The sequence below is a fragment of the Trachurus japonicus genome, chromosome 24 (genome assembly GCF_045865225.1).
Source record: "Trachurus japonicus isolate A0001 chromosome 24, Traja_1.0".
Taxonomy (NCBI): Eukaryota; Metazoa; Chordata; class Actinopteri; order Carangiformes; family Carangidae; genus Trachurus; species Trachurus japonicus.
Genome location: NC_140930.1, coordinates 26,783,999 through 26,808,466, shown reverse-complemented (window position 1 = coordinate 26,808,466; position 24,468 = coordinate 26,783,999). Strand labels below are relative to the sequence as shown.

Genomic DNA, 24,468 nt, shown 5'->3' with positions numbered 1-24,468 from the left:
TGCACCGCATTAGTCAGTTAGTTTTGCTTCCGGGTCGGTGAAAATGAACGTTGGGGACACATTTTACCGGTAAAATCACTGGTAAAAACGTGAGTAAATAAACGGGAACGCACGTTCAGTCTCTCACACGGCGTCTCCATGAAGTTTTTGATACTTCCAAAGGTATGTTTGTTTGTTTGTTTGAACCTCGACGTCCACAGTTGGTTAATCCGTACTCTGAGGGATAACTGCATTCATGTGAACCTGTTCTCTCCAATGTGAATACATTAGGAAACTAATGTCTGGCAGTCGTGTTTACATTAACTTCATATTAACATTACACACGCTGTAACTTCGCCTTAGTAAGGTTGTCTTCTGTTATTTCTATGACCTCAATACAGTTGATATATTTTGATTGATTTATTCAACTATATTCTCCCGTATTGAGATTATTTTTCACCCTGAATTTGCACGTCTAATTTTATATCTTTCTCTAATTCCGTCGTCATCTCACATTTGAGGAGACAAACGCTCACTTTGATGAGGTGATGACCTAGTGTCACTTTCACAGGTCTGAGTGGGTGGATGCTGTGAGCAGACACTCCTACTCAACACATAATATTGTTAAAGCCCCGAGGTCCTAACAGGACCTGTGTGTTGTTAAGGTCATTCGGGCATAAGCAGCTATAAATGTTCGTCACAACTGCCCCAGCTCAGGCAGAGGGGATTAAGGCATGTACTTGGAAGGAGACACGAGAGAGGCTTTTGCTATTCTTAATCTGCATAGGTAGCAATAGTTACTCCTGTGCAGGACCCATTCAGGTCTCTGTCATCGATGTCAACTGTCTGAGACATATTTTTGTTCTTTTTTTCTCTTCAAACAAGCCCGTTGATACCTACCAGGATGGATCTTGGTAAGGCAAAGCTGCTTAGGACAGGTCTCAACACTCTGCACCAAGCTATCCACCCTGTGCACGGGGTAGCATGGACGGACGGCAAGCAGGTCTGCCTGACATCTCTGTATTTCATCAATGGTGAGGTGAAGTTTGGAGACACCAATGTTATTGGGCAGTTTGAGCATGTCTTCGGGCTCTTCTGGGGCCCTCTGTGCTGCCACGATTCCCCTGCTCTGCTGGCCGTTCAGCACAAGAAGCACATTACTGTGTGGCAACTTCAGCTCAGTGCTCTTGAGCAGAACAAGCTGCTGTGCACCCAGACTTGCGAGATGAGCGAGCCTTTCCCCTTGCTCTCTCAAGGCTGCGTGTGGCATCCAAAACTGGACATTCTGGCTGTGCTGACAAAGAGGGACACGTCTGTACTGTTTTCCGTCAGGGTGGACAACAGGAGAATCAAAGCAGACATCAAAGGTAGTGGACTCATCCACTGCGCCTGCTGGACTAAGGATGGTACGCGCCTGGTGGTGGCTATAGGCAGCGCCCTACACTCTTACATCTGGAATGACATCCAGAAGAGTCTAGTGGCCTGCTCCTTCTGCCCCATCTTTGATGTGGGGGGTTACATATGTGCTATCGAGGCCACTGGGGAGGCGCAAGTAGCTGTGGCGACCGAGCTGCCTCTGGACAAAATCTGTGGGTTAAATGCTGGCATGGCTTTCGATGTGTCGTCAGAAACGGCATCCGTGCAAGGCCAAGGCTCACATGTGGTCATGTCAGATGACGACAATGTCGTGGACTCGAGGAGAAGATCCTTTGAATCGGAGAGGTCCTTCCTCCCCAGCTCAGGCCCTCTGGATCTCACCCACCTCCTGGCGAGGCACCGTCGCTCCGACCCTAGCCCCCTCCTCCACCTACGTCGCAGAGACACTTTGACCGGCTCTGGACAGGACTCCTCGCACCTGATCTTGGTCACATATGAGCGCAAAGTCACCACCACTCGCAAAGTCAGCATCCCGGGGATACTGGTACCAGATATCGTCGCTTTCGACCCACGTGGGTCAACAGTTGCGGTGGCCTCCAACACCTGCAACATGGTGCTGGTGTATTGCATCACGCCCTCCGCAATGCCGAACATTCAGCAAATCTCCCTGCAGGCCAACGAGAGGCCTAAGGGAGTCTGCTTCCTCAACGACAAGATGTTGCTGCTGATGGTGGGCAGGCAGAAGTCCAACGATCCAGCGTTCCTCCCATCTGCTAACACGGATAAATATATTCTCCATCTAATAGCCAAAGAGTTGATGTACAATGGAGACACTCCAATCACGCCACCCCCCTCCGCTCACAACCATGAGTCCACTTCTAACTTCTGCGCAGGGATTAGGAGGCACTCTGAGCACCTGTCCAAGGATGACAGGGAGCGCCAAGGGATAAAGGACTTGGTGTTGCCTGGAGGGGGAGTGATTCGTTCACCAGGGAACAGGCGGAAGCTGGTGGAGGAGGTGAGGAGCGGCGAGCCCAGCCCTGCCACCAGCTCCGTGGACTTCTCCGACCGAGTGTCAGACAGAGCCACCTCCAGTGCCTCCTCCATCACGGTAGAGAACTTCGACATGGACCACGTCAGCCGCATGAGTAGCCTGGTGGTGACTGGCCAGGCCAGCAGGGACTCTAGCCGGGCAAGCTCCCCTCGCTTTGACCCGCCGGACAAGCTTCACACGGACCCGACGCTGCCCATGCCCGAGAAGATGTCGGCCACTGCTAAGGAGCGCGGGCTGGAGCAGCTGGTCCACAACATGGAGAGGCTTTTTACTCGCTTTGCAGATGTACAGCAGTGCCTGACAGAGATCAGAGATTACACCCAGAATGGCAAGAAGGCCCTGACCGTCTACCCCAATGCCTCCGAGCCCCCTTATGTCAATGTCACATGCCAGGTACGCTCTCTGCATTCTCTCTGTTTATCACCTATTATAGATTAAGCATCGCTATGCTGTTTGTGTCCAACTGTGTAGGAAGTTAGTGAGAAGGAGATTTCCCTTTCTTGCCACGATCTCTGTAATGAGCAGCTTTTGTTTTCATGAGGAGCTTAAACAACCTAATCACCTGCAATTTTCCCCCTGTAAGGATAAGACAAGTAAAATACCTTGAAGCAATTAATGCGCTATGAACACACAAATCTGAATAAGGTGTTTAAATTGCAGGCATCAGATTAAGGCCTTGATTTACTCACTGCCATAGCACCCTGCTCACTTCCTTTGATACATATCCCATGGTGACTGTTTCTCTTTTGTTTTTACTGTCCTTCGTCATGCACCTGCAGAAGCAGTTATCAGAAAATGTGTTTATTGATGAGCGGAGGCCGGTGCTGCTGTGTGACGGGAAGCTTTGTCTGCGTGCCCTCCAAGACCTCTTCAACCTAACTATAGTGGAGATGATGTATGGTACGTGCAGCCTGTGAAATTGAGCCTCTGTTATTTTGATATTTCAGATTCACTGCTGTAAGTTAGGCGCCCTATGTCTCTTAAACTGTAGAATAGCTTTGTCTTCACTTTGGGGGCAGTATCTAAGCCGCCTCCTCCAAATCCTATATATTGCATTGCCTGTAAGATTAGCCGTGTTGTGACAGAGAGGGTGCAAGGTTAATGAACTAAAACCACTTTGAGGAAACTCTTTGCAGGTCTCCCACTGTGAGTATTTTCAGCAAGCTTATGATGGGCTTCCCCCCAGGAGGTCACCTGGAAGTCATCAAAAAGACTATCTAGTCTTTATAGAGTTTTTTCGTTTAACGTTTAAATTACCCACTCAGATCTGCATCGTAATTGATACAGAATCTCATTTCCTTGCACAATCTTGGACAATACGTTCTCGTATTGTTCCTCTGTTAACATGCATAAGCTATAATTGGAAGTGATTAAAAGCCTAGGTCAGATTACAAGGTTTTAAACAAAAGCAGCTTAATGTGCATAGTGTTTTATTGCTGTTGTAGCGAAGGCCGACTGTCCCCAAGTGACTCATTGCAGAAAGTTACTGCTATCATTGACCATACCGTGCAGTGGTTTCATTCCAAGTTAATATTCTTCTGGTTATTTCCCCAGGTCCGCTGTGGGTCGTGCTTGTGGCGGATGCAGACGGCTTTGTGCCTCTGACGTTCAAAGCCAAAGAAGAGCTCACTGTGCGGAACGGGAAGCGGAAAACCCACCTGCGGGCCCCTGGGAGTCCAGATACCTCTTGCCCATCTAGTCCAGCACCAACCAGCACAGCCACGGAGGCCTCAATATAGTGCCTCCTGAACACTCACCTCAGTCTGGACTTGTAAAATCTCCAATATTTAAATATCATTGACAATGCAGTCCCTTTGGCTCTTACATTACCCAGAGTTACATATGAAATTTTATTTTTGTGAAAACAGTAGTGAGTTGAAAAGGGCTGCCTTTTCAGAAGTGATGTTTACAAGTTGCTGATTTGAGATGAACGCTTCCCCTAAAGAAGCCACACTTTTACTTTTACCTCTCTTCTTCATTTTGACAAAATGCAGTTTCATAAGACCCTCACTGAAGCACGACTGTTGCGCTTGAATCGCACTCCACAGCTTTAAGGTTTTTTTTTTTATGTTGCAATTAATTCACTGACCCTCATTTAGGAGTTATGGATGTAAAATAGATTCATAAAAACAGTTGAGGGCCTTTTTTAAAATAATTTGAGACAGCACAGTAATTGGACTGGCCACTAGAGGGCACAGTGAACCTTCCCTTCATGGCTGCACATTGCTGTCATGTGAGATGAAATGATCTGCAGAGAAAAGTGTATCTTTGAATATTAAATATGCATATCTAATGTGTAGTCCTTTGTGTGTTACTTCATTTTATTCTTGCCACCATCTAACTGGCAAAGAAACACAACACACTCATTTATTGTCTACCAACCCACCTCTACAACATTTATTCATTCCATATCATCAATCCTTTGTAATTATATATCATAAATAAATAACAGTGTTGTAGAGCTAAACACAGCAAATAATAATAATAATATACATTCATTTATATAAATTAGATAATCTTATATATATCCAAGATGACTATACAGTACATGTGAAAATGAAACAAATAATGTTTACATTAAAACAGTTCAGCTATTTATCAGTGTAATATACACTAATGAACAAACTTCCAGCTGTGCTGCTGGAATACGTGGCTTTTGGAGATTCACTTCATTCAAGATCCAAGTCACACGTTATTCAAATCTTCCATAGTCCTGGAGCTGATGCTTTGTTTCCTGTGGGAGACACAAACATCAGTGTGTTACATCAGTAGCACTGGTAGAAAACACATTCAGGGTATTTGTACTTTACCTAAAGCATTATCCCACGATAGATAGATAGATAGATAGATAGATAGATAGATAGATAGATAGATAGATAGATAGATAGATAGATAGATAGATAGATAGATAGATAGATAGATGCTTCACTGCACCCTCCTGAGCTACAGAAGACATCAAAGACTGTTTACAGGCTGGCTTTTATTCCTGCTGACTGCACTTAATGTGTTACTTGAAAGGTCAAATTGTTCTTTTGTTTTTTTTTTCTCTGGTGAAAACCCATGATCTCCACTCACCGTAGCTCCTCCAGGCAGACTTTATTCCTGAGTCGTACGTCTTCACTTATGGGATAGAGGAGTAGGATCATTAAGCCTGTAACAATGAAGGCCACCGGAGCAGCACCAATCAGCAGCTTCAGGGTGTACACTACAGGAGCAGGCTGCTTGCAGGCGCCGGTGTCATACCCCGCAAACCTACACATACGCACACACACACACACACACAACATGGAGAAATCCCATTTAAACACAGTTTACAGGAAATCGACATCCACCCTGACGCTGCAACGCTGCAAATGAGCAAATTCGACACCCTTCACATGATGAATTATGCATCAGGACTGAGTTTAATGCATTTTCTCAAGGTATCATGCCACACTTAAGTGCCTATAGAGAGCATGATGCAGTGTGTAGGTTAATGGTGCATGTGTGATAGCAATGCAGACTTACTCCAGACAGAGGGTGGACACTCCCAGGGAGATGCCGGCTGCAAACTTGGTGAAGAAGACGTAGAATGAGTAGAAGATGGCTTCGTGGCCTTTGGAGTAGGGGTTGGCCAGTCTGAAGTCATCCACCACATCTGGCAGCATAGACCTGGATTAAACACACGCACATGCAGGAGCGAATGAATCCGTGCTGTTTGTTTTGTTTTATTTGCGCAGGATTTTGTGAGCATGTGTCCGTTGTCTTAAATACTCAGCATCACTCTCCAGAACATGGTAAAATTTTAAGCTGATGTGTGCCTAAGACCTCCCTCATGCTCTTACTTTAATCATCTTACACAACCGGTCAAGATGCGAGCGGCTGATGATGTGAGGTCTACTTATAGCGCTCTGATAAACTGGTGGGGTAAAATTACAGAGCTAATAACACGATTAGATGATGAGCAGCGGGCGATACCACTGTGGGCTTGATGCGCACACTGGATAAACAATCGTCCCCTTCCAAAATAAATATGCTCCTATGGGAGGTCCCTGTAATTTGGGGTTTCAGGGAGGGGGGTAAGAGATGAGTGAGGAGCAGAGTCTGCCATAGAAACGATTAAGAAACAGATGCAGAGAAGAGGACTCTTCTACCTTTAGCATTGTGTAATCTAATGGTATAGAAGATTTACAGTACATATATAGGTTGTCTGTAATTCTTAAAAATGACATCACTTCCATGACCGTGACGTGACCTGGCTGAGTGGACGGAGCCGTCTGGGCACCAAGTCACCACTAAGAGCATGTTGGTGCACTATTGTGGTTTGAATAATGACACTTGGCATCAAATCAAAGGAGAGGAACATGAGCAGAGCAGCAGAGCCACAGCACAGACAAACATATAGAAGAACTGCATTTGCACAAACACTGTCAGAGGCTTTGTGGATTTTGAATAATCTAAAGATAGGGATGGTATAAACGGATCTAATGTTTTTCACTTCGACGCTGTTTTCTCTTTTGCTCCTTTGTAGTCACTGAGGGGGGTTCCTCGCGACTTACGCAGGGCAGATGGGCAGATGGCGGGGAGACGCCCTAAACGTCCAGACAGACTCTAACTTACATTTAAGTAGCAGTGGTCAATCGAGAGTCTTCTTTTTGCCCAGTCTGCAAAGTTAGAGGACATGAGCATCCAGGGTAAAAGAAAACTGTTCATTCCTCTGATCTCGTAACAGATGCTGTGTGTGGTCCCAAACTTAACTTGAATAGTTGAACCGACTCAAAAAGAAATATTCATAAGTGTTGGTAGTTTAAAAGCAAACTATTTGTCTATTTATTCATACATTTTAGGCTTGTCCTTTTATTCTATGGTAATTGTCTGGATTTCTTCCCTTTTAAAATCCTACTTTTTATTTCTGGTTATTTATTCTTTCCTTTTTACTTTTTATTCATGGTTTATGCAAATCTTCTCTCTTTTAGAACTTTATTGTTATTACCAGCAGAGATGTTGTGTAATATTTTTATTATTTATCTTTCATTGATTGTTATATGTGTTTTGACTGAATGTTGATCCACTTGAGTGCAGTTTGATGCAATTTGCTCTGAAGTGTGGAGTCTTACCATGGCAGCAGCAGCGAGGCAGCCACACTGAGTCCAGAGGAAACAGCCACAACGTAGGCCACCACCACATTAGGGATGAACACCAGCATCAAGGTGAAGGGCATGATCCACTGGATGGGCAGAAGTTAAAAATGCATTATTGGTTCAGTATTCTTAGTGGTATCTCATGCAAAAAGAAAAAAAAAAGTCTTCTGTCAAGAGTCTTGTCAAGTTTCTGACAAGTTTATAAGTGAAATATGCTTCCAAGTTCATCCACAAGATGGCACAAACATCAAAACGTAGCAGTTTTAAAAGCTACTCTACCAAAATAAAAACAGTGTACTCACAGTGATACCACAAAAAGCCGCCGTCTTTTTCCCAAACCTCTGCAGAAACCATTGCCACACTGGGATGCTTATCACAGCAGAAACCTGGGTAAACAGGCACAAGAAGATTAAAAAACCTAAATATGGTTTTGGGGCTTTTGGGGTTTTGGGGTATGATTCAGTCTAGTCTGAAATAATAAAAGAATAGCAGTGGGGAACATGAGTCAAAGTTGACCTAATGATAACAATGAGCATCATTGTGAGTCTAAATAAAGGGTTACAAAAACATGTTGAAAAAATGAAATGATTGATGATTCTATGAATTTTATGCTGTTCAGTCAGTTTATGTAGTCATACCAGTATATCTGTGTTATAAACGTCCGGGTGCTTGTGAGGTGAATCAGTGCTAAAAGCTTCACTCACCAGGATTGTCAGCACAATGTTCTGGAAGTGATCCCTCAGGTCGGCGGCGTAGGTGCAGAAGAGGACGAAGTTGCTCTGAACCAGCTGCAGGAATCAGATCAAACATTGAGATATTCAGTCCTGCCTTGTCTACTCAGCACTGTCGCTGGGCACTCAGCTCTCTGTGCTGTGTGAGTGCCAAATGAAGTGACTGGAGAAGCTGCTGACGGTGTTTTGCAGTGATTTATTCCCACTCCGGAGCTCGCATGGATGACAACTGACACCTCCTCTGAGATGAGAGGGGCAAAAAATATACAGAAATAGATCCGATGCAAAAGTTGGAAAGTCTGCGTTAAACCTGAGGTGTCAAACTTGTAATTTGTAACATCTGTCTACTATAGTGACAGACACACGCAGATAGAGCATGGGATGGGGGGTTGCGGGGGGCTGGTATAACTCTCAAGAGTCCCCAGCCATTAAAACCATGAGCTTTCAGTAAGTGCTCTTCTATATTGATCAAATCAGCATTGAGCTCCAGCAGTTCTCCCGCATTGTCAGGATCCAGGACTGGCTCCATTTACTGAAACATGGAGTGTCATGTCTCAGAAGTGCTGCCTAAATAAATTTTGCATTTACCTGAATGGCAACAGTGATGAAGAGGAATGCGGCGGTTAGAGTGAGGTACGGCCCGTGTCTCATCACCAGGATGAAGCCCCTATAGAAGGGGATCTGCTTCTCGGTCCTCGGGGCGTAGGGATCTGTATTGGTTATATGTGGAATAAGAGTATGAGCGTGCTGTGTATCGAATAACACGCAGAAAGAGAAAGGCAGTGGAGCTGCTCACTGGTAATCCTGGAACTGCCCCTGCATTGCAGTGGATGCTCTCTGTCCCACTGAGAGTTGCCATTTACAGAGAATGGCAGATTTCCACAGACTATTTGAATGACATTCAAGGATCACAATATCAACATTATGGAGAGGAGTGAAAAAATAACTCTGTGTTATATCGTGTTACCGATGTCAAGACACTCATTTAGCTTGAACATATAGAGCCTGCATAAGGTTATTTTCATTACAAAAACCAAGCTAGGATTATATCACTGTCAATGTCCCACAATCATGTTCCTTCACTGAAGAAGCCAAATTATAGTCTGGACCTCGACCCCATCGAGCAAATTTGGGGCAAGTTGTTAAATAACCTGGACAGATCTATTATACATTCAAAGGAAAACCTTTGGCTTGAGTAGTAGAAGGCATATGTAGAAGGTCTCAGGAAATATCGACACTATGCCAGAAAGATGTGCTGCTGTAGGCTAATTGCTGCAAAAGGTGGACATGCTGTAGAAAATATTCAAGTTAAAAGTGGATAAAAACAGTAGGACTCACTTCATCTGATTTTGCTCAGAGCAACCATCTGCATATTCCATGGACATTATGAAATCAAATCATGTTTTGGAGGCAAAAGAAAGGTCAGGTAGTTTCAGACCTGTCAGCTGTTCTATTAATTTTGGCCACCACTGTATATAGGTACCTACTATATACTATTTGAAATTATGATTTTTTGGCTGGTCTTTGTCCTTTGCAGTTAAATATTATGCCTCAAAGACCACTGGCCCAAGCATGTCCCCGAGCTGCTGATTTTCCTGAACTAAACCTGTTCAAAATCCACAATGTGTAAAAAAAAATCCTGTGACACATGTATGAGAAAAAAAGCTTCAGATGGCTCGTTTAAATAGGAAACAGTGGCAAATCACAGCATTGCTGAAGCTGCCACCAGTTCATGTTTTGCATTGTGTGCTTAATAAAACACTGATACATCAGTCAATAATCAGTTTTAGAGTGAATTATCTCGCTCTGAGCGCAAACATACACACACACAAATCTCACCCTCTCTCTCTTTGACTCCCAGGAACATCACCAAGGTGCAGATGAGAAACACTCCTCCAATAACACCGGCGGCGATCATGTACACCTCCTTCTGCAAAGAGAAAGAACAAACATGTAGCCCACATCAATCCATCTCTTCTTACCCAGGCGGCACAATCTATTCTGAGCCTTTCCTCAATCTTTAATTCATTATGTTCTCAAATGCCTTAAAAATTCAAGGCCCTCATTTTTAACTTGCTATACATCAGTACTGGAAACAAACTGCTGCAGTTGGTGTCAGTTTTTATTTGGCTTTGGTTTTTGAGTTCATTTTGTTTCCTAAGTTTCTACCTGTTTTTAGCACTCATCTGTGTATGATTTATTAGATCTGGCTGTCTGTGTTGTTATTCCACATCGGTTTACAGCGCAAACTCCCTTACACATCACATACACTGTGTAAATACAATTAGAAACAGGAAGAAATCTCAAACAGATCTGTAGCCCAAAATACAGCCTTAACCATTTAATGCCGAATTACTCCGACAGGAACTGCGCTGCCTTAAACAGCCTCTGTTTGTTTGCTATTTTTCCATGCGGCTCGGCGCGGCGGTTCATTATTATTTATGCACATCAAACACTCCCTGTTTCCGAGGGCAGACTCAAGACGGTGTGCCACCCTCACCAGCGACCGCGGAGGAATTTAGCGGGTGGCTGCAGAGGGTTTGGCTCGGTGAGTGGGTCGCCCCGATAGGGTTCACCCATAATCCATTGGAAAAAGAAGACATTTGAGGCCCAAATAGCTGCGGCGCAACCAAAATCCTGCATAGGACAGTTTGGACTCTGGCTCGTTTCATCTTCACAAACAGTCACATGAGAGATTCACAGCAGTGGTCGTGGTTATTCACAGCTCTGCAAACTGAGATGTGGACTGTGTGCATGTGAATGTGTCCTAACCTCGTCGCTGCAGAAAAGAGCTAATATCTCCATCATAATGAAACTGTGGTGCCTTCAAATGTTCTGAGAGAGATATAAATAGGTCTAATGACTTACAGACCGGAGACCCCTTAATGCAAAGGGGCCACATTTTGGAGCCTGATGGGAGGGAGGAACCCCCCTTTGTGGTCACAAGTGGGGAGCTAACTCAGGATGCCGGGTTCAGATATCAAACAGTGGCGTCTCCTTTCAATCCCGTGGGTTGCACGGGTTAAAACATGAAACCATTTTGGATGTCAGAGCCTGTAGACGTTGTGTAACGAGGACTCACTTTCGAAACAATCCTCCTTTTCATTCGGATATTTAGCAAAAGTAAACCCTCCCTGAGTACACACCGCAGCTCTAAGTTGGGCGAGAGCGCTGGTGACAGACCGAGTTATTTTCAAACCAACTCCGTGGCCTACTTCGAGCACACCTGGGCTCCTGGCTTGGCACTGTGACACTTACGCTATGTGACAGGTAGTCCTGAGAGCGCACCAGGCTCTTCACGATCTCTGCCCCGCTGCTGTTGCCAAGGTAACCGGCAGAGATGTTGTGAGTCGGGCAGTGCTTCAGAGTGTGAGCGCTGGCCACAATCTGGCCCTGGATGGCAGCTCCCACAAGTGTCCCCAGCACCTCCATTGTCATTCCTGCCAGCACATGATTGAGAATTCAATTATCAGCTTCACTACTTCAAAAGTAAATCGCAAAGGATAGGTGCAGAATTTAAAAAGGCATAGGTAAATTTAGCATCAGGAGACATGAGGCATGATTAAAAAGACTTACGGTAGGCAGTGGCAGAGTCTCTCTCCTTCTGCTCGGTACTAAGGAACATGGTGAGAGCAGAGTAAGGCACATGGAAGCACTGAAAGGAGGAGAAAGACAGAATTATGGTTTAGTTAAAACAGACATAAGTGGTGGTAAGTGGTGGTTGAGCCAAAGTTGGTCAGTCAATTTCAAGTTCAAGTATCTTTATTATCCCCTAGGGGCAATTAGTTTCACAGCCAAAACCATAGAGACAAACATGTATGACAAAACAAAGACATCAAATCACAACAGGTCATTTAAAATGAATCTTTCAGTCTGTTATTCCTGCATCTGGGCTGCAGATATCTGCATCCGGGAGGAAGTAACCTGTCCTCCATTAAGGATGAATTATCTCAGACTACCATGGAACTGCTACAAACACTCATGGTCCCCAGAGGATGGATCCTAATGATGTTAGGGGTTCACTTCATCCTTCTTTGGCACCACCATGAGCTAGACTTTCCAGGGAAATGTTTATGAAAGAACTGCCATAAACCTTTGACTTTTCCACTAACTTGGTCATGATTAAATAGTGATAAATTGTTAGTGTAATTATGTTGAAACTAAATTTAGGCATGTTCACATTGAAGGCAATTGCATTTGTGTCTAAGTTGAAGGCAACTGGACTTCTTTTGATTCAAAAGGAGTCCAGTTGCCTTCAACTTCAGCACTTAAAGACTACGATGACCTGGATGACTGAGAACCTTAAAGGGGAACCATGCAAGATTATTTACCTTACCTATGCTAAGAATGGAAGAATGGAGGCTCTTTGCTTTCTACCTCTTGGCCAAAAACAAACCTTGCAAGACCACAAACGTGCCCTGTAACCTGTAATCTCTTGTTTATGACAGATAAGACTACACAAATATATACATAATAAAACGTATAGATAATTAATTATATCCACAGCTCCATGGATTGCTTTCTCGCCGACTTTGTTGAAAACAAATGCACATGGCCGGGAGGAGGGTTAGCAAAACAGAGGAAAAAGGCGACCAGACTTGCATAGTTCCCCTTTAAGGTGTTAGCATTTAGCCCATAGCACCACTGTGTCTGAATACAGCCTTGTTAGCATTCAACGTTTGACTCACAATCAGATGGGAATACCCCGGATATCTTTAGATCTCTTTTATCTGCGCGTTTCCCGTGCGAGATTTACAGTAGGCCGTATATATATCAAAAGCAATCTCTGCAGTTTCCATGTTGGCGAACCTCAGATCTGTTTTCTCCTTCCTCACCACCTCTCTCAGAGAATAGGCGAGCAAACCGAGTCCTGCTTCACTTTGTAATTTACACAAGGGCTCAGTCAGCACTGTGGCCAAACGAGCATACACAGCCACGATGAAAATAAACGCGGCCGAGAAAGGGTTTCTTTTTTTTTTTTTGAGGGGCCGCTGCTTCTATACAGCATGTCATTTATGGGGCCTTGAGTGGATGCAAACATTTATAGAATTGAGTGTGCATTACTGGTCAGCACAGATGGAAGTGAGAACGGATTCATTTGATTGAAACCCATTATTAGTCGACGGCATAAACAGATGATTTGCTACGCTCTGACCTCTGTTTACAGACTGCGACCCTCTGAATGATAACAGCCGGCCTGTGCCAGCAAACTTCACACAAACACATACCCAGAGACAATGAAGGGAGGCTAAAAGTGGTAACCAGCATTTACCCAGCAAGAGGTTCCTGGCAGGATTGACCATATACTTATCAAGTAGTTAGAATGACATGCCATTACAGCTCGCCACAGTGCGGCTGCAGCGGTCTACACGCTCTGTAGCACATGTTATATGGGTTACCCCAGAGCAGAGCAGAGCAGAGCGGAGAGAGGGGGAGAGAGATGAATGGACTGGAGCATAATAACAAAAGGAAACCTAAATAACTACACTTCCCCTCTGAGGCGAGGTATCTAAGAGCTCCGGGCTCTAATCTGCCGCTCGTCTCGCAAATCAAAGCATAAATCCCACCAGGAGCTGTCAGAAGCTGGCATGAGATGACTGCAATCATCTTCACTTCAAACTTTGATTATTCAGAGCATTTGCTGCATTTTATCTATACGTTATGTAATGTGTCATCTCTAAACGATGAGCCGCATCAATTGGAGCTTTTGATGTCTCTCTTTTACTTCATGTGAGTTCCCGCTCAGATGTCTGGAGCATCACACATCAGTCTGGATTTCTTACACATCAAAAAAAAAAAAAGACAGGTCAGTGTGAGGGAGCATGCAGACTTACAGTGATGAGGGTTTGGTAGAGGCAGTAGAAACCCAGGTACCAGACGAACCTGCCGCTGATGAAAGGAGGCACGAACCAGAGGAAGAAGTAGGAGACCACCAGGAACGGAGTGCATCCCACCATCCTGCAGAACATAAGGATGTGTTAGGAACAAAAAGGCTCTCACAGTTTTGTATATCTGAATTACATTCATGGTTCTACACTCTAAAAGCAGTCACCATGATCATTTTGAGCTGTCGGCACAGTGATGACAGCGGTTGTGTTACGTAATGCTCAGAGCAGTGTTAAAAATCAGGCCATATTTCAGGCAGATTACAGCGAGACTAAGCTGACTGCTCAATGATTATGTTGTTGTAAGTATGATAGGAATCTGTCCTGGGCAGGACAGGCCAGCAGGGAAATACCACAATACAGTATACCAAACCCACACATATCATTCAAACACACGCACACACACACACATGCACACACATATATATATTTATATAAATATGCAGTATACACTCAAGCAAATGCAGCATGAAGCAGTTCTGCTGCGTTGTGTTTTTCTCAGAACTTGGAGCGATACAGTGTGTGGGCTATGTATAATTCATAAGTAAACAACTGGTATGTGTCATTATGGTCAAAGTGAACAGCTGTGTGTTTCAGAGTGAAGAGAAAAAAAAGGGCAGATTGTGGATGATCTACGATATGACACATCTTCAAACACCGATAAATCATCCTCTACTTCCTTGTCCTTTAAAAAGCAAAAGTAGTTTGTTTGTCGGATGGCCCAGAGCCTGGAGCACTGAGCAGCTGTAACACCGGGACATCTACAGGTGAAAAATAAAGCCACAGATGGAATTTGGGTGACTGTGACAAACCCTGCGGTTTACGCTGATCTCTGACCTGCTCTGCACTGTGAATGATGAAGAGAGAAAGTGGGAGAAAGAGGTAGAGAGAGGCCAGTTACGGTCATTTCTAGCATCGTCCAGCCAGCCCACCTCACTCTCCTCCTGATTGTTTGCTTAAACAAAGGCGGCTGACAACGCTGGTGCTGCAGTATTGACCGCTTGGTCATGGGAGCAATGAAAGGGCCCCGGGGCCGGGGTGAATGGGACAGTTAGAATGTTCCTGCAAGATGACTGTGTTCGGGGAGAGGCAACAAAGGCACATTCGCAAAAAAACACTCGCATACTTTCTCACACATCAGAGAGACGCATGAATGCGCAGCCACACCTGTAACAATGCTTGGCACAGTCTTAATTAAGCCAGAGCTCCTTGATAGGAGACTGGTACTTATCGTTCTCTCCTCACTGACTTGCTCAGGACACTTACAGCATGTTAATTAGATGATGTGCAGTGGGACAGAGGGGATTTAGAAAAGCTTAATAGTGGTAATTTTCCTCCGTGCTGCTAAGTAACAAAGATACTTGAGTATTTCCATTATACTTCTACTTCATCGCAACTCAGAGGCATTTCCTTTTACTGCCTTATATATTCTACACATTTTTCTTCCTAGTCCAAACAATGCAACAAAAAAGCCACAAAAGACTTTATACAACTTTTTTTTCACAGAAGCAGTCTTACTCCCCTTTTGGAAGCTGACATGTCAAAAACATTGGATAAACTCATAAAATAGGATCTTTTGTTTAACATGGTTCAAGTTTTAAACTGTGGTTCTCCACCTGTTTTGTCTGAGTTGCACCACTGTTTATAGGTCTCAGATGTCTATGTGTTGTTGGCAGGGCCACCAAACCTCTCAGATGGTTATCATTTAAATAACTGTTTAACAACCAAACAGGCAACTGGATAAAATAAAATAAAAACATATTGCAGAAAATGTCTTTCTTTCTTTCTTTCTTTCTTTCTTTCTTTCTTTCTGTTCTCAACATTTTTACTCGTGTTGTTTTTTAAATACAGGATTATACAAATAAGTGAGTAATCTTTCGGTTTTGCGTTGGTAATTTTATTGAAGTAAAAGAGGCCTTTATTCACCACTGATGTACCCCCACTATTATGTTTGTCTTTCAATAACAACTCTCTCACGGTTCTGCTCGCCGCTGGGATGGTACATCACTACAATCACACAATAATAAACACTGCAACACCCAAGGGGGCCTGTTGGGCCGAATGACTCCATCCTAAAGCAGAGATAAAAATCGCTTTATGTCTTAATGTGACAGTCAGAAGGGAAGGAGCAGTTCCTGCAGGACAGGGCAGAGGGGACTTTCCAGAGTGGCAAAAACTAAGGGAGTGGTGTGCACTCTTAACACAAACACTGATGAACACACATTTAAAATACCCACATACACAAACACACACACCTACAGCTTCCCCGGGGTAATCAAAGCTGATTTAACAGCCATCAGCATCTGTCTGCTACTGAGCCCGGCTGGCTGGCCACAGTGGACTTGGTCCCCCTCCAGCACTGTCAGCTTGTGTGTAATCTATGGTTTATAATGCAGTAGGCATTAGATACTGGCAGTGTAATTACACTAAATGTCACGCTAGTGTGTTCAAAAGACATATCCTGCACACACACACGCACACACATACACAGTCGGTTATAAAATCATCTTTGAAAATGGTGATTATGAAAATGGTGGCAACGGCTTCGTATAATCCACAACTATAATCACTGTGTAAACTGCACTTGCTCATAAAGGCTGTGAGATACTGAGAACATCTTTCAAACAAAAGAAGAAGGAAGCTGGACGATGCCCAAAAGTGAGATGAGGTGTTTCATAAAGGTAATAAAATGTGACGGAGCAGGAAGCTGCTGTGTGACATGTCAATTGTGCACAGTAGCAGAAGATTTATGAAAGAATGCCTCAACAATTCTTTGGCCATGAGACTGTGGCCTGGCATCAAAAGGCGAGGAGCGCCCCACGCCCTTTGCAGAGCACAGTATGTATAGCTTACGAGAAGGGAGTGCCGGGAACAATGTAATTAACGCACAATGGCTGTTTATGCAAAACCCAATCCTCAGGTGAGAAGCAAATTTATTTCAAAACCGCTCGAAACTGGAGCACATGGTTTGTTTTTGTTGAGATTCCGCACAAACATTAGCATCATGTAGCGACCATAATTAAGTCTGAGAGAGTGGGAGCGAGCCAAAACATGTTTCATAATCTGTCGACAAATTACAGTCCTTTATGCAGGTTTATCCGCATGTAAACAGAAGCCCCGTGCCATGTGTTCACTAAGGAGAGGAGGAACACTTTGCCCAAGGTTATTAACTTAAATAAAGAAATAAATAAACAAGCAGCGGGCGCTTACATAACTTATAAGCTGAGGAGCAGAGCTGAGCCCAACATACCACCTGTCTTGTGGCTGTTAGAACTGCTTGAAAATGTCAAAGTCATATTTTTCTGAGGGTCACACCCTGAAGAAGGCTTCTGCCAAAACGCATGGGCTGTAACCCATGTTTTATTTGATATAGCCATTGTAAAATAAAGGCTTTTTATTATTGAAGAAGAGTGCCTTGGATCTTCCTTTTTTGACCAATGTTCCCACCAAAGAGCACCTTCGTCACATGTTTTGAACCTTCTGAGCACTCTGGATTTTTTTCCTTTTTTCATATTACATATTTTTCTGGTCTTATAAACAGTATTAAGTTTGTAGAATTTTCATTTTGTGTCAATAAGCAGCAATAGTGCATTCATCTTATTAGTTTTTCTCTGATTTTGTCAGGACTGCTGAAGCCGAGAACACTCTAACTGAAAAAATACAGGAACAACAAGTACGCGTTAGAAATAGAGATACACAGGAGTTTCCTGTATGGGCGGTGAGGTGAGCTTACCATGGCATGAGTCTGCCAATCTTGGTCCATCTGCTCTTTGTAATGAAGAACCCAACGACAGGGTCGGTCACTGCACCCCAGGCTTTACCAATGAACAGCACCATGGAGGCCTGGAAGGCTGTGATCTGCACAACAGGGACAGATTGGAGTTAAACATTTGTGCCCCATTTATTCACACACTGGATCCACGGAGACACTCTGTTCTTGTTCTGGTTGGCCCTGCATGTTAACACATTTACCTGAGCGACATCGAGCAGGTAGATCTGCAGGAAGAACGCCGTGGCGCTGGCAGCCACCTCCTTGGGCGCGCCGCCGATGGCAAAACACAGCTTGCTGCATAACGTCAACTGGTGGCTCAAGTCGGTCTGTGAAAAGACAAAGTGACAAGGAAGGGAGGGGGGGAGTTAATAAGATAATGGGTGTCTTTGCAGGTCAGGCTGCTAATGAGCAAATTAACTTTTCTGCACTGCAAGCGTTCTTATGAAGACTCTCGGTTCAGGTGGGAACAGGAAGTGAGGGGAACAAAAGATGCCATCCACTATAAAACATATGCTGACATAAACACACAGTCGAACAATCTACAACAATGTAACTATTAGGTTATTACATACAAAACTGTAATGCATGCACACACACACATATCCATGATGCAACCTTGTATTCAAGAGAAAGGCCAATAGATGTAATGTATATGATAAGAATATATTAATAATATAATCCGAATAAATTTAAATCATGATTAATATTATGTGATGTTACTTTTTCATCAGACAAAAGGAAGTCAGGAATATAAATAGAAGAATTCTCATTCTCATTTTGTAAACCAACAAGAGGGAGGATGATTCAGCCTTGACATGATGAACTCTTAAAGTTTCTATTACATAACAATGAATAAGATATCACAGCATCAAACTCAGCTTAAAAGTGGTATTTTAAACTGAAATCCATCCCTAAAATCCAACCGGCAAAACAAACTTTCATTTCTTTTAATTCTAGCCTCGTTCCATGAAAATGTTGAATGATTTCACAATTTCGGCAAACACTGAGCAAATTCTTGCTCACGCTTACAGCGAAAACCTCTTCCCAGACACGACACACACAATTGAGGCGTGTCACTTCATTGTAACTTGGGCCATGAGAACAGACTTATGACTCACAAATAGTGAATCTCGTAGTCATTCACAATCCTTTTCTATTCCTATTCTATTTCAGGTGCTCTAAAAATAACATTCTTCCCCAGTGTCGCATCAGCAAAGTGATACAGAGGAATGTAAAGAATATCACACGCCTGTGATGACCATGTATGTACAAGATGATCTGTTTTCTCTTTAATACCACTCCCTAATAGTCGTAGATATCCTGTCATCCAATACAAGACGTAACTGTGTGTGTGTGTGTGTGTACAACAGAGAATCAGAAGGAGAACCCCGTTGGCTGTTTGCCTTGTGGTCTATCTGTGCAGACACTGAGGCACATGGAGGAGCCTGAGAAACCCACCAAGTCGTCCACAGCTCCGTTTCCCCTCGCCATGCCCTGCTAAAACCATCAGGCACGTGACTTGATGAGTGTGTTTGTGGGTGTTTTGTGTGTATGCGCGTGTGTGTGAACTGAGGAGGGCAAGCTTTCATCTTCACACATGAATAAGACAAGACACCAGAGTCTAGAGAACCCAATATTTATGACCGTCTCCGAGGCCGTGCACACATATCAGCCCCCCCCCCCCCCTCCCAACTTTGTCTATACAACCTTTGGTGTCAGACAGACACACACACACATAGGAAACAGTGTCGCCCCACATCCAGTGGCCCAGGCTTGGCCCGCAGCTGCTCCCCTCACAGCGTTATGAAAGAAGGAAATCACCAAAGTAACCACAGCCGCGACCGACACACTGTTATTATCCGGCTCACGTTTTCTCTTCCTCCTTTTTTCGCCCCCATCAAAACATGGAGGGGTTCGAGAACGACAATTACCAGGAGGGAGGTGTGTAATTATTCAATCCCAAGACAAGCGGGTCAGAGGTAAGTAAAGGCTGCGCAGCGGTCCCAACTTCAAAACTCTCTCTTCTTCCACTCTCACTGCAATTACCCCTAATTGGAGAGAAAAAAATCAAAGTCTTTGGTGTCTGGAGAATGCTGCTTAACTGATGATGTGCAAAAATACTCTGTGCACCCAAGCTCCGCTCTCTCTCTCTCTCTTTTACTCTAAACACTTATTCTTTCCCTCCAAACTCTTACTCTCCATCTTTCATTACTGAGTTCTTATCATCAAAGAGGATAAACAGGATGTCCCGTCTACTGTTGTCTGGATGCACAAGCAAAACCTCATGCACACATCTCAACGTCATATAGGAAACACATGGCTCGGAGTAAAGGGCGCATCTGCAAAGTTCAGACTGTCAATAAGCAAAGGGACAAGGACAGATAAGACTAATCTCCAAAGTTAATGAATCCTTAACTGTTGAGTGGGGAAACAATTTCCAATGCCTGAACTGCACTGCAAGTAATTTAAATCAGTTTTGAGGATAATTGCAAAGAAAAGAGGAGGGTGGGGGTCCGAGTCTGGGGGGGGGGGGGGCTCCTGAAGCAGCTTAGCTATACGCTCCAAATAAAATGAGCGCACTTAGTGTTTGCATGTTAAAGTTAAGCTGGTAAAATGGATCCATAAAGCAGTTTAAATGTTGATTCCGCAAAGGATTTTTCTGATGGTTCTGGGCATCAAGGTCATAATATAGATTCAGTGGTCAACAGATTATGGATTATGAGTATAGGAAAGGTTGATAATGGCAGTGATGGCAGCACCTGTTTATTTAATTTTGATTGATAACCTCTGTTCTATTGTAAATTGCACCATCTGCATGGTTATCATTACAGTTGCACAGCATACCTGTGTGACTGATTTGGAAGCGTCTTTGTAATTTGCTGTGACGGTTTACTGTTGACAGATTTATCGCTTTGTCACATTCCCACAAGGAGAAAAGCTTTGATGTCCCGCTCAGGCATCCTTATTGGACATGTACCATGCATGTACAAGTCTTTCAGGGGACAATGCACTGTCCTCCAAGCACCATGAGGGAATTCAGCATCTCTTAGCACCAGATGTAAATATACTGTATCCATTTTGTTTTAAGTTTTTAAGTTTCTTGTGTTTACTAAACTGTTTGTTCATTTTGCAGTGAAATGTGATTAGCATATTCCCAGCATGCATTGTTCAGGGGATAGAAGAGCTCCATTGGGTTCCTTGTATAACGACAGAATAAACAACAGAAACTTGCTGTGTGTCTGTGATGCATATTGAGTCACAATTGTTTCCTCCGCTATCAAGGGAAACAATCTGCTAATGAGTGAAAACGAACTGCTTTTCACAGAGAACACATTCCCGTGCAAAATTGATTTCTAAGAAAAGAAGTACAGTAGCAGTGGTAAATGAATTTGTGTTTCCATCCACTACTGTCATGTACGTTCTGAAGTGGAGTATGTTCAGATAAGCATCTGACAGACAAAGAGGTAATATAATTTAACAGTCACACTGTGTTTTTTGCAACCAAATTTGAATACTTTTTTTGGGTGAACTTTTCCCCCTTGGTTTTAATTTGCAGCATTTCAGAGCACTGCAAAAACTGTCAAGATAAATTACCAGTGATAAAGCAAACTTATATCTCATCTAAGCCTGTTTTTTTCAAGGTCAGTGAACCTAACACAGCTACAACAACTCAAGTGGCAAAAGGCAATCATTCAAGTTAGGCTTGTTTAGCTCATGGACGGTAGCATGTAAATTGGTTTTCCAACGTCCTCATTGGTCAAATCATGTCGTCTTCAGTAAAGCCATGTTCACAATTAAAAATGCACATAGAGTCAAGGTAAAATAAACAGACAAACAAAAAAAACATTGCATACTAGATGGAGGTTTGGCAGAGAGGAGACAGTTGAAGAACTGGTTAGATTGTTGATGCAATGCTGGTTCTTGGTACCCTGAGCCACTGAAAGTGGGTGACTAACCGCCGTGGCACTTAATGACAACAATATCTGAAACAATGTCTGCATGATATGGTATCATGTTGAGACATGTTTCTCTGCCTTGAAAAGCTTGTGCAGCATCAGTCTTCACAAACATTCTTATCACATACCAATGGCATCATCATGTTGCTTTCCCACAGTTAAGATAAATAGCACAAGACAAAACCAAAAATTACAGGGAAGTTAGAGTCACAAAATCTGAGTAAACCATTCCTTTCTACTATCTGTCCACTGTTTACTTCCTGTTATGGCTGCGATTTCAACTGTCCTCACCACCAAAGTCCACTGATATCGCTCCGATCAGACTAAAAGAAAGCAATCATCAAGATAGTCACCCCATCAATGGGAATAACTCTCACATGAAAACAATCAACTTCCAGGCTTTGACTCCACAATCTGGGGATTACAGTTCACAGGAAAACAATGCAGCTGATTAATCACAAACAGATAAGCGACTAAACAGATCACACTTTCCATCTTTTCCCCCTCATCTCCATCCAATCATGCAAAGTCACTCACAGCCAAACTAAGCTGCAAACAAACACACCAGATGAAATTGAAAACCTCAGCTCAGTTGGGTGTCTTACAGAAGGGTCACATCAGTGAGTTAAACATGCCACTACATGTGATGACAACCTGTGAGGGAAAACACACAAAAAGCACAACAAACAGGTGATCTTACCTGCTGAGGGGTTTTGGGGAACAGCGGTTCAGTGGGCTTGATGAGCTTCACGGAGCTCTGCACTCCCTTCTCTCCCTTGGTCATGGCTGAGAGGCTGTGTGTGAGGCGGCAGCCGTACTTCTGAGGCTGTGTGTGCGCCAGAGTGTGGAAGTGAGTGTGGCTGTGACTCCTTGTGTGAGCAACGGCACGAGGAGCCTGCCACTGGGTGGTGTAGGTCAGAGGCTGAAACTGGATGTGGCTCTGACTCCGGGTGTGTGCGTGTTGCGCGTGATTGACAGCTCCGGAGGCTGGGAGCTCCTCCTGCTCCTCTGTCACAACTCTGCCGCTTTCTGTCGCCATTCACATGCTGTTGTGCTCTGGAATGAGGCCAGGAGGGAAGAGAAAAAGTCAGACAGGCACACAAAATGCAAAGACACTATAGACTGCACACGCATACACTCAATAACAAGTATGTAGTGCAACATAGAAGCACAAGAATGCAGCCACATAATGTATGAGCACAGACAAAGACATGCTCTTTGGAAAAAACATACCTAAACAGGACAGTGCACAAGAGAACAGATGAATACAGCTGCAGGAGAATGCAACAAGAAATATCTCTCTCTCTCACGCATGGACACAGTGTACCTTATGCGACCTTTTCAAATATACAGCCCACTTAAAGTCACTCAGGTTACCATCATCTGCTGTATGTGGCAGCCCTGCACAGCTGCTTCAGGACTGAGAATGAGCAAACAGGGGGGGGGGGCGAGATGCGACGATGTCCCGTGCAGGAGTGTGTTTGTTTGTTTGTTAATCTGCCTGCATTTTACTATTACAATAAGTGCATGCATCAACAACCACTGTGCACACCTGATAGTAACAGTCAAACATGGGAATAAGATAACAAAAAAACAGGAAATATCACCTTACCCCGTGTGTTGATGGAGAAGCAGCCGGTGCAGGCACTCACTCAGTCAGTCAGTCAGTCAGTGAGTTTAGTTTAGAGCAGCGGGATGGTCAACAGTCAGTCAGTCAGTCAGTCATTCAGCCGGGCAGGATGAGAAGGAGACTGCGGAGGATGGAGATGGTCTGCGCGTCTCCACTCTCAGTTGTTATCGGTCTGCAGTGACGGCGCTGCGCCCTGCAGCGGCCGTGACGGTACATGACACACACCACGGATTGCATGGATGCATGTGTGTGCGCGTGTGCGTGTGCGTTTGTGTGGTGTGCGCGTGCTTCACTGAGAAGGTTACAGCAGGCAGATGGTTTGACACCAGCAGTGAGTGGTGGTGGTGGTTGGATGAATGCAAACCCACTACAGTGAGCCTATGCAACTAAACATAGGCTTGTTCTTCTTATATTATTATTATTATTATTAGGCCTTTACAAATACAAATGGTTAAAACCTGTTTGCACAAAGTGATGATATACATTATAGGCGTCCGATAGCCTAATTAACAGCCTAGTAAATATCCCCGTTCCGATTAGATTCCAATGTGCATGTCACGCAGTGTTGTGGTGGAGGAATGTCGAACTCCTTCCTCATGCAGTTTCATCTCAATTACCTGTGTGGTTTTGGATCAGAGGAACCGGTAAGGTGTGTGGGTGTGTGAGATGACTCCAACAAAGACGCACGCATCCTGCATATTTCATACACATATTTCCCACACTGCATCATGTCATCATCTTCATATAGACTAATAACCACCACCACCATCATTATGCTGTTATACTATCATTATGGTGTCAATACAAGTCATTATCATTGGCATACCGTTTAGCTGAGTAGTTGAGATTAAAGATTGCATGTGTGTGGTGAATCTTCTTAAACAGAGATCAATTCTTAATACACGGGATCTTACATTTCCCATAATGCAACTCTGGTCATACAAACATGTAAAATGGTATAGGC

The 24,468-nt window shown here is 43.9% G+C and overlaps 2 protein-coding genes across 2 annotated transcripts; one reads left to right on the top strand and one right to left on the bottom strand.

Annotated features, from left to right (window-relative positions):
* Positions 1–696: 696 nt before the first annotated feature.
* Positions 697–4,702, top strand: wdcp (WD repeat and coiled coil containing). Its single transcript, XM_085770860.1, has 3 exons — positions 697–2,803; positions 3,190–3,310; positions 3,965–4,702. Exons 1-3 carry the CDS (start codon positions 884–886, stop codon positions 4,147–4,149), a joined length of 2,226 nt encoding a protein of 741 aa, XP_085626986.1. The 5' UTR covers positions 697–883; the 3' UTR covers positions 4,150–4,702.
* A 74-nt stretch (positions 4,703–4,776) lies between these two features.
* On the bottom strand, positions 4,777–23,552 carry mfsd2b (MFSD2 lysolipid transporter B, sphingolipid). Its single transcript, XM_085770935.1, has 15 exons — positions 23,487–23,552; positions 22,575–22,928; positions 18,119–18,244; positions 17,880–18,004; positions 14,096–14,219; positions 11,838–11,916; positions 11,520–11,701; positions 10,101–10,191; positions 8,850–8,971; positions 8,235–8,318; positions 7,833–7,916; positions 7,507–7,616; positions 5,918–6,061; positions 5,486–5,662; positions 4,777–5,144 (listed from the first exon to the last, which is right to left on the bottom strand). Exons 2-15 carry the CDS (start codon positions 22,911–22,913, stop codon positions 5,096–5,098), a joined length of 1,836 nt encoding a protein of 611 aa, XP_085627061.1. The 5' UTR covers positions 22,914–22,928; positions 23,487–23,552; the 3' UTR covers positions 4,777–5,095.
* Between the last annotated feature and the right edge of the window lie 916 nt (positions 23,553–24,468).